Here is a 9,262-nt window from a genome sequence, read left to right on the forward strand (position 1 = left end):
GGCCCATTTATCAGCAACCATCACTCCTGTGTTCCAATGGGACGTTAGCTAATCCCAGTTCATAATTTTAAAAGGCTAATTGATCATCAGAAAACCCTTTTCCAATTATGTTAGCACAGCTGAAAACAGTTGTTCTGAATAAAGAAGCAATAAAACTGGCTTTTCATGACTAGTTGAGTATCTGGAGCATCAGCATTTGTGGGTTCGATTTCAGTGCTCAAAATGGCCAGAAAATAAAGACCTTTCTTCTGAAACTAGTCAGTCTATTCTAGTTCTGAGAAATTAGGTGAACGGAATTTTTATATATATATATATATATATATATATACATATCAAATGTATTTGTTTTATTTTTATTTATAAAGCCCTTCTTACATCAGCTGATGTCACAAAGTGCTGTACAGAAACCCAGCCTAAAACCCCAGACAGCAAGCAATGCAAGTGTAGAAGCACAGTGGCTAGGAAAACTCCCTAGACAGGCCAGAACCTAGGAAGAAACTTAGAGGAACCAGGCTTTGTGGGGTAGCCAGTCCTCTTCTGGACTGGTCACCCCCCTTCTGGACTGGCCACCCCCCAAGAAATGTTTATTTTATTTATTTATTTATTTTAAATCATAAACCTTTTTCACTATGCCGATTATTAATCCAATGCACAGTGATCACTGAACCACTCATTCCTGATGAGAAACCAATTAAATGAAACTGAGTGGACATTATTAAAAGTTGACCTTGTCACGTGACGAGGGAAAGGGAGGCTCTTATGTTTACATCAATGCGTGCATTGCAAGAGCGGTTGTGAACTGTGCATTCTAGCGTCATTTAAAAGTTTCGCTTTCATTTCTTTAGAAATCTTCAACTGCAACTTTGCAAATCGAAATATTAAAGAGATACAACAGGGAAACGTCGTTACCGGGGGATCCAGGACCAGAGCTTTGCACGCACCCAGTGTTTTTAGCAAACCAGCTAAGTTAGCATTACATTAGCTAGCATAGCTAGGCGTCATGGACGAGCTAGCGGTTGAAGTCAGGGGGACGAGTGGGGCTTTTTACAAGGTGGGTTGGTAGCTAACTGCTAGTTTTAATGTTTCTAAAAGTATTTTGATGATTTAGTTATTGACATATGTCATTCAGTGAGCTATTTACCGGCTGGCTAATCTAGCTAGGTTTATCGTCAGGCCCATACAAGACAGACAGTACAGCCTGCTTCTAGCCACAGACAGCCAACCAATGCTAGGTAACGTTAGCTAGCTACAGTAGCATCCTAGTTATCTAGCTACAGTTGTTTCCCCCAAAAAATAGGCCATACGGAGTATATAGTTTCGTGTTTTTGGTGGCATTTGTTCTAGCTAATTAGCCTTGCTTGTTATCTAGCTAGCAGCAGTCAACGAGATTCATCTTTAGGCTTTGACCTCTTGGCTAATGATTGTTTTCCTTTGCCTAAAATGTATTGTATTTTCTCAACCATTTTCTCCTTTAGGGCTATTTGAAGGATGTTAATGAAAGTTCTGTCACTGTCTCCTTTGAAAACAAGTGAGTTGCTAGTTAACTATCGTTAGCTCCCTGGCAACATAATCCAGTCAGCTAACAAATAATCTCACTTTCCAAATGAATCGTAGACTATTGAGTAAACTAAGTAACGTTAGCTAGTTAATTAACAACAGTAACGTTAGGCTACTTTGAGTCAGAGCCAGACATGAGAGCCCCGTTAACCACTATGGATTACATGTCAATGCATTTGCTATAACTAACCAGCGAGTTCTTCTTGCAAGTAACACTTTGTTTCTCATTTAACTTAACTATAGTGCATGTGCACACTTGTTCAGTTGTTTAATTTCCGTTTGCAACGTACCCTGGTTTCATTTGTTTATTTCTATTCTTTCAGTTGGCAGCCAGAGCGTCAAATTCCCTTCCATGATGTTCGATTTCCTCCACCCACAGGTTTTCAGAAAGAGATAAACGAGAGTGATGAAGTTGAGGTATGTGCTGTAAGTAATGGATAAGGACTTCCCTTCCCACTAGTCAATGTCAATTAAGCCTAATACTTTGCTGAGATCAGGTATGCTAGATTATACAATGGCTGCTCGATGGTTAGGCTTTTATTGAAAGCAGAAGGGAACTGCTGTTATGTTCTTTCTTTTTGGTTATTTGCAGGTTTTCAGTTAATGTGTACGCAAACAGGGACCAGTTTAGATGCATATCAGTGATAAGAACTCAACAAAATGTACTTAATCAATTATCCACAGGTTTATTCTAGGGCCAATGACAAAGAACCATGTGGCTGGTGGCTGGCGACAGTTCGAATGGTGAAGGGTGAGGTAAGACCAATGCAGCTGTTTGAGCGAGAGTTTACATTTGTTTATTATTATGTAGCTACTGTAATATTTTAATGATAATCCGTATAACACAGTATCTTCTTTCCTCTCAGTTTTATGTCATAGAGTATACCGCTTGTGATGCCACGCTAAATGAAATAGTTACATTAGAGAGGTTACGACCTGTGAATCCAAACAAGCCAGCTACAAAAAACTCCTTCCTGAAAATTTATCTGGATGTCCCAGAGGACTTGCGGCAAATGTAAGTGGGCCTATTCAAGGCTTGTTTTAAAGTAAGGTAATTGTTGTATGTTGTCATTGCTTCCATGTGTGACTGTTGATTTGAGGCTGAGGTGACTTTCTATGGTGGGGAACTGTGTTTTGTGTTCTTAGGTGTTTAAAAGACTCGCATAAAGATTTTAAGAAGGCTTTGGGAGCATTCAATGTCACTTATGACTCAGACAAAAAGCAGCTTGTTATTCTGGTACGTTAGATTATTTTTCTGGCTTCTCAAAGTTTCATAACTCAGCCCCTGTTAGATATTGTTTCATCATATCAGTCCTCTTGTTTTAGTCCGTGAATGAGGTTACAACCAAAAGGGTGCAGATGCTGAGCGACATGCATTTCCGGAGCCTGCGCACCAAGCTGTCCCTAATGCAGAGGAATGAGGAGGCTAGCCGCCAACTGGAAGTACTTACAGTTTAAACACACTCTCAAATGAAGGCTAAGCCATGTTAGCCTATTGGAGGTTATCACTCAGCATGAGGAGAACTATGGCTAAGCCATGCGTGGGTTATGGTTTGTGTGCAGAGCTCTCGGCAGCTGGCGTCCAGGTTCCATGAACAGTTTGTGGTCCGGGATGATCTGATGGGGCTGGCCATTGGGACCCACGGTGCCAACATCCAGCAGGCCAGGAAAGTTCCTGGGGTCACCACTATAGACCTGGATGAAGAGACCTGCACCTTCCATATCTATGGAGAGGTAGGACGCTTACTACACTGCACCTCACCACGAGCACAAATTATAATGAATGCTCATAAGCCTCTTTACTCACAAGGTATATTTACTTGGTCATACTAGTGAAAGACGTGCATGTATTTTATCTCCTCTGGGTATGATTCAATTGCAGGACCAAGAGGCTGTCCGCAAGGCTAGGAGCTTCTTGGAGTTTTCTGAAGATGTCATCAAAGTACCAAGGAATTTAGTGGGTAAAGTAGAACATAAAATGTGTTGTTTGAAGTCATGAACTCATTGTCTTCATGTTCTCATAGTTTCCTATTCTAATACCACATCTCCTTCGCCAGGGAAAGTCATTGGGAAAAATGGAAAGCTGATCCAGGAAGTGGTGGATAAATCTGGTGTTGTTCGTGTTCGGATTGAGGCAGAGAACAACAAGAAGCCACCTCCATTGGATGAGGTAAGTGGTTTGAATTGACTAAAAGTGCGCAGGGGCAGAGTATCACCCATTGAGCCTGGTTATGCGTTGGGCAGACCGCACCACCCTCTGGAGAGCTCTGTGGGTGTTGCAGTTGCTGTACCAGTCGGTGATTCAGCCCTAGAGCTGGCTCTCAATTGTGCATCTTTTCACCTCCAAAGTGTTCCCGTCAATGTGGATGGGGGTGTGCTCTCTCTGTTGTCTCCTGAAGTCCACGATCAGCTCCTTTTGTTGACGTTGAGGGAGAGGTTATTTTCCTGGCACCACTCCACCAGGGCCCTCACCTCCTCCCTGTAGGCTGTCTTGTTATTGTTGGTAATCAGGCCTACTACTGTGTCATCTGCAAACTTGATGATTGAGTTGGAGGTGTGCGTGGCCATGCAGTCATGGGTGAACGGGGAACAGGAGGGGGCTGTGGGTCCCCTGTGTTGCAGATCAGCATAGTTGTGTTGTTTCCTAACTTCACCACCTGGGGGCAACCCGTCAGGAAGTCCAGGACCCAGTTGCACAGGGCGGGGTTCAGATCGTCACTCTATCTGCAAACTGTTGGCTCGATCGCATGTGCCAAGAGCATAGTAGGCACAAATGTTATTTAAGTGTCTATGACAAAACTATTGGTGGAGTTGAAAATGCAATTGGAAACCCATTGAACTTCAGATTTTTATTTGGAACATGAAAAGTAAAGCGCAAAAAAACTTTTGTGCTCTAGGTCAGCACTCAAGGGTAGGCAGTAGGCTACAGGACTTAAGGGTATTTGATGCAAGCATAAGTATATTTTACAATGTTGGCTTCTAAATTACATTTTCACGTTGACAAATCCCTGTCGCTCACTTGTTCGCTGGCTTGAGCTGGGATCAGGTCAGCCCAGTATTGTCCAATGAGGTTGCAGGATGAGCCCAAGTAAGTGTACACCGCATGCACACCTAACAGTTGTTCTCCTCTTTGTGCATACACCTGCAGGGCTGGACAGCAGCCATGTGATACACGTGATGTTGTGCACAATTTTCAGCCACCTGTTTTGGCTTGAGCGCTGTTTTCAAAACTACCAGATCAAACGTGTACAAAACCTGTATAACGCATCTTTAACTAGTGAGGACTCTGCAGCCACGCGGTCCTCATTAGATCCTGTTTGTTTATTTCCCTTACAGGGCATGGTGCCGTTTGTCTTTGTGGGGACAAAGGAGAGCATCTCCAATGCTAAAGTACTGTTGGACTATCATCTCAACTATCTGAAGGTTAGACACTTGCCCCTATTGCTCTAATAAAATTGATGCTTTCATGGATGTTGAGATGTATGCCGCTTGGCAGATGCTTTGATCCAAAACCTCTTACAGTTGAATACTTAAAGCAGGAGTTAGTCTACACATTGCTTGCTTCATCAGAATGGCAGATTCTACCCAACTTTCACTATTAGAGGTAGAAGTGACTTCTACATAAGTACGTTGAATACATACACCATGTCCCTATAGGAAGTGGACCAGCTCCGTATGGAGCGACTGCAGATAGATGAGCAGCTGAGGCAGATTGGGGGAGGGGGCCCCAGGGGGGGCCCAGGGCCTGGACGGCCTGACAAGACCATCGTAGACAATGGCGGCCTGGGGATAATGGGCATGGGCTCCCAGAGAGGAGGGAAGCCATTCGTCAGGGGAGGAGGCCGTGGCCGACGTGGTGGTCCCTCTTTAGCCTCAGGTGTGTATGGGACAGAACTGTTGATCCATATGAAACAGTATGTATTTCACTAAGTGTGTATGAACATAGTGGCTCATATCACCGTTGGAAAATGAGTGAAACGAACTGTGTCGTTTCACTAAGAACTCTGTAAGGTGAACTCCATTTAGTTCCTGATTTGCAGAATAACCTCTATCCCTCTTACCAGGCACTAACTCTGAGGCTTCCAATGCCTCCGAGACTGAGTCGGACCACAAGGATGAGCTGAGTGACTGGTCTCTGGCCCCCACTGAGGACCTGACTGGGGGCTTCCCCAAACGACCTGATACACGCAAGAGAGGAGGGCCTCGTGGGCGGGGAGGGAGAGGAAGAGGGGGAGGCTTCAAAGGTCTGCACTAACCCTATTCAAGCTTGCCTGTAAATGGAACATTCTTACTGTAATACCCTGCTGTACGAGGGACTAGTGTCTCTAGATAAAACCCTAAGGCAATGAATGCATTTATGTACTACTGTTTGAGTCTGTTTGAGAGTAATGATTTCATCCTGCCATGATAACATTTTGAGTTTTAATCCTGTCTGGCTCTCTGGTTCCTAAGTAGCTGAAGACATCCAGTGGACTGAGTCACGCTCACGGAATACCAGAGACCCTAAGCTGAGGCCTCTGGAAGATTCTTTGCAGGTGAGGAATTCCAGACACATGTCTTGCAAAGGAAACCGTTTCCTGTTAAAGAACCAAACTGAGACCAACCAGAATTTTTCAACAGAATTGGTGTAATTAAGGCACCCAAGCTTTTCTTTGTTCCTGACAGTGTCCCTTTTGGAATACCTGTTGCCATGTCACAACAGGACCACTAGGTGTAACCCTGTACCCTCTTTATATCAACGAGATCTCAGAGGAGAAATGTACATAATCATAACGTTTGCCCTTTGTAGGAACTTGATTTTGTCATATTTTATGACATATCATGACACATTTAGCAACTTAGTCATTGACCTCTGACAGAGGCTTATGATTTATTCAAATTTGCGAGATGTGGGAACGACAGTCCCAGCTCCCATGCCTCTGGACTTTTGCACCACACGGCCGAACTGCAATTTCTACTGGTGCCGATTTTAATGGTCACACGCAAACGTAAAGTGATAGCGCTCTCGGGTGACAACATTGAATAGAATTGCATCTAACTCTAAGTGACTGTACTTAGTAGTCCTGCATATCCCCAATGTAATTGACCTTCTCATACAGTGTCCTGTCTCTGGTCCCACAGATCAGAGTGGATGGTAATAATGAGAGGAGTGTTCATGCTGCAGCCAGAGGCCCCGCAGGCGATGGAGCCAACCGACAGAGACCCATAAAAGAGCGACCTATCAAGAAGGATAACCAGGAAAGCCCTAGTGGTGAAGCCACCGCCATAAGCCTGGCGATGGTGAACGGGGTGTCGTAGACGGGGCCGACTGAAGGCACCCTCATCTCTCTCACCACACCATCAATCCAGAAGCTTCTTCATTAGAGACACGTTAGGCCAAAGAGGAGCAGGTCAGGGCTGAAATGAAGCACACTTTGGACAAACTAACTCCAGCGGCAGGTGGATGGGGTGTTTGGTGGGTTACTGTGTACAGGGAAGGAGCCATCTAGGGTTTTAGGGGTTAACAGGAGAAGGAAAATGGCGACTACAGTCTTTTTCTAAGTGACATTGTTGACAACTACCTATCAGATGATTTAAAAGCTGTGGAAAGAAAATGTGTTTAAAACAAAGAGGGGCCAACCTGATGAATCTGTATTTCTTAAGATATGGTTTTCTATCGCTTGTTCATGTACTAGCCTTTTCTCTGGATAGAGGGTTGGATTGTTTGGTCCTTCCTGCCTTCTCTCTCTCATGGCATGTGTTTATGGAGCCCTGTGTCGCAGTGGAATATAGAACTCATTATCATGTGAGGTCACCGCTGCATCATTAGCAACAAACAAAAAAAATAACATAAAAAGAACGCCCCCCTCCTGTCTGATCTGTGCCTTTTATCTCCTGTGGATAGTATCACAAATAGAAATTGAAATCAGGGAAGACGACGACATTGGGAAAACGGTAATGGATTTTACTTGTGTGTAGTGAACACACAGCTCACCATCTAAAAAAAATGAGAACTGTCTTTTTAACCTTGCAATGCATGTTCATTATTATCATCGGTTTCCACATCCGGGAAGTCAGCAATCTGATGTGTCACTTTGTTTCCTTTTGCTGAATATTTCTTGAATAGGGATGATGATTGACTTTTTCTAGCTAGTGATATAGCATTTATTTTTTGGAAAGGGGGGAATGACAATGAACTCAATATCGATCTTACCACGGTCACACTGGGTTTGTGTGGATTTTGATTCAAGGTCTCAGATTATTTTGTCATTTCACACCATGGAGACACTGAACAGTATCTTATGACAGAATCACTTCTATGGACCTTTTAACATGAACTATGTCAAACTGGAGACAGATATTGAGAACATGGTCCTTTCACCATGCATTCACCAACAATCCCGTTCCTGTTGGTTTTTTATTTCAGAGATTCAATGAAAAGAGTGGCACACCTCTCTCCAACCCTAACATGTTGTTCATATGATATTGGCAATTGGTCATTAGATTGTAAATTATAAAGTGGGTTGCATACTGTATATCTAATTTGTTAAAATAATTTTTTGCTATTGTTTTGGATTGAACTTCAAATGTGCACTTAATCATTTTATTTGTTATCTGCAACTACTAAATAATATGAACTATAATAAACTATGTCATAAGATTTCTTCCGCAGGGGAATCACATGAATGCTGCCAACAATGTTACCAAGTTTAGATACCCTATAGCTAATGGAGTTTCCTGTACCTTCACCGTACAGATGATGGAGTTTAGTCCCATGGTATAACCCTCTGTCTTATATGGGATCAGTGCTTGTGCATTAAAACCTTAGTTTAGTTGATTCTTAAAAAAAAACTGCTGTGAGGATATAGCTAGTGTTTTGTTCTAATTTATTTTGGGGTTTTCTTGTTTACTCTAAATTGCAATGTTGAATGGTGTACAGGTAATGGGCATCAGTCATCAGCTGTCGGCCTCTTGTCTCGCTGTAATTTTGCTCATGTCCAATTCACAAAATAGCATTTCAGCAGGCTAACAGCCACTGCTCTCCCCAGCGTTAACAGTCAACAATTCAACTGGCCCAGTCCGGCTATGAAATTACATTGATATTCATTTAATATTTTGTACTAATAGTAGCAAAAAATAAAATAAAAAAATGAAATGGTGGGTTTAGTCCAGCTGAGAGGTTCAGACATGAAGAGAAGTTTGATGATGTTATGAACTGCCTGAGCAATGTGGGCCATTCTCTTCAGAATGGCACCAACCATCTGGGACTATATCTAACCCTGCCAGGGGCATCAATTGTTTACTCAGCCATTTGGAACTTTATCTAACCCTGCCAGGGGCATAAATTGTTTACTCAGCCATTTGGAACTTTATCTAACCCTGCCAGGGGCATCAATTGTTTACTCAGCCATTTGGAACTTTATCTAACCCTGCCAGGGGCATCAATTGTTTACTCAGCCATTTGGAACTTTATCTAACCCTGCCAGGGGAATCAATTGGGGCATTTACTCAGCCATTTGGAACTTTATTTATCTAAGGGGCATAAATTGTTTACTCAGCCATTTGCTTTATCAGGGGCATCAATTGTTTACTCAGCCATTTGGAACTTTATCTAACCCTGCCAGGGGCATCAATTGTTTACTCAGCCATTTGGAACTTTATCTAACCCTGCCAGGGGCATAAATTGTTTACTCAGCCATTTGGAACTTTATCTAACCCTGCCAGG

At 42.9% G+C, this 9,262-nt stretch overlaps 1 protein-coding gene across 4 annotated transcripts; it reads left to right on the forward strand.

Moving 5' to 3' along the window:
- Positions 1-755: 755 nt before the first annotated feature.
- On the forward strand, positions 756-8,697 carry fmr1 (fragile X messenger ribonucleoprotein 1). Of its 4 annotated transcripts, none has more exons than XM_064973450.1 (15): positions 756-1,051; positions 1,476-1,528; positions 1,881-1,983; positions 2,242-2,313; positions 2,424-2,572; positions 2,704-2,794; positions 2,884-3,000; positions 3,121-3,291; positions 3,440-3,518; positions 3,615-3,727; positions 4,894-4,980; positions 5,215-5,434; positions 5,622-5,801; positions 6,010-6,092; positions 6,679-8,697. In XM_064973450.1, exons 1-15 carry the CDS (start codon positions 1,001-1,003, stop codon positions 6,853-6,855), a joined length of 1,746 nt encoding a protein of 581 aa, XP_064829522.1. In that variant the 5' UTR covers positions 756-1,000; the 3' UTR covers positions 6,856-8,697. The 4 variants fall into 4 exon arrangements, with proteins under 4 accessions (XP_064829522.1, XP_064829523.1, XP_064829524.1 ...); XM_064973451.1 differs by having other exon boundaries at positions 6,013-6,092; XM_064973452.1 differs by having other exon boundaries at positions 1,881-1,974.
- The last annotated feature ends 565 nt before the right edge of the window (positions 8,698-9,262 follow it).

The sequence above is a fragment of the Oncorhynchus masou genome, chromosome 9 (assembly GCF_036934945.1).
Source record: "Oncorhynchus masou masou isolate Uvic2021 chromosome 9, UVic_Omas_1.1, whole genome shotgun sequence".
NCBI classification, from domain to species: domain Eukaryota; kingdom Metazoa; phylum Chordata; class Actinopteri; order Salmoniformes; family Salmonidae; genus Oncorhynchus; species Oncorhynchus masou.

Bases quoted from the DNA above. Each gene is read 5' to 3' on its own strand.
- fmr1 (XM_064973450.1), top strand. From the start codon at position 1,001: ATGGACGAGCTAGCGGTTGAAGTCAGGGGGACGAGTGGGGCTTTTTAC. The intron at 3,292-3,439 runs GTAGGACGCTTA...ATTCAATTGCAG, and splicing joins CCTTCCATATCTATGGAGAG to GACCAAGAGGCTGTCCGCAA. The intron at 5,435-5,621 runs GTGTGTATGGGA...CCCTCTTACCAG, and splicing joins TGGTCCCTCTTTAGCCTCAG to GCACTAACTCTGAGGCTTCC.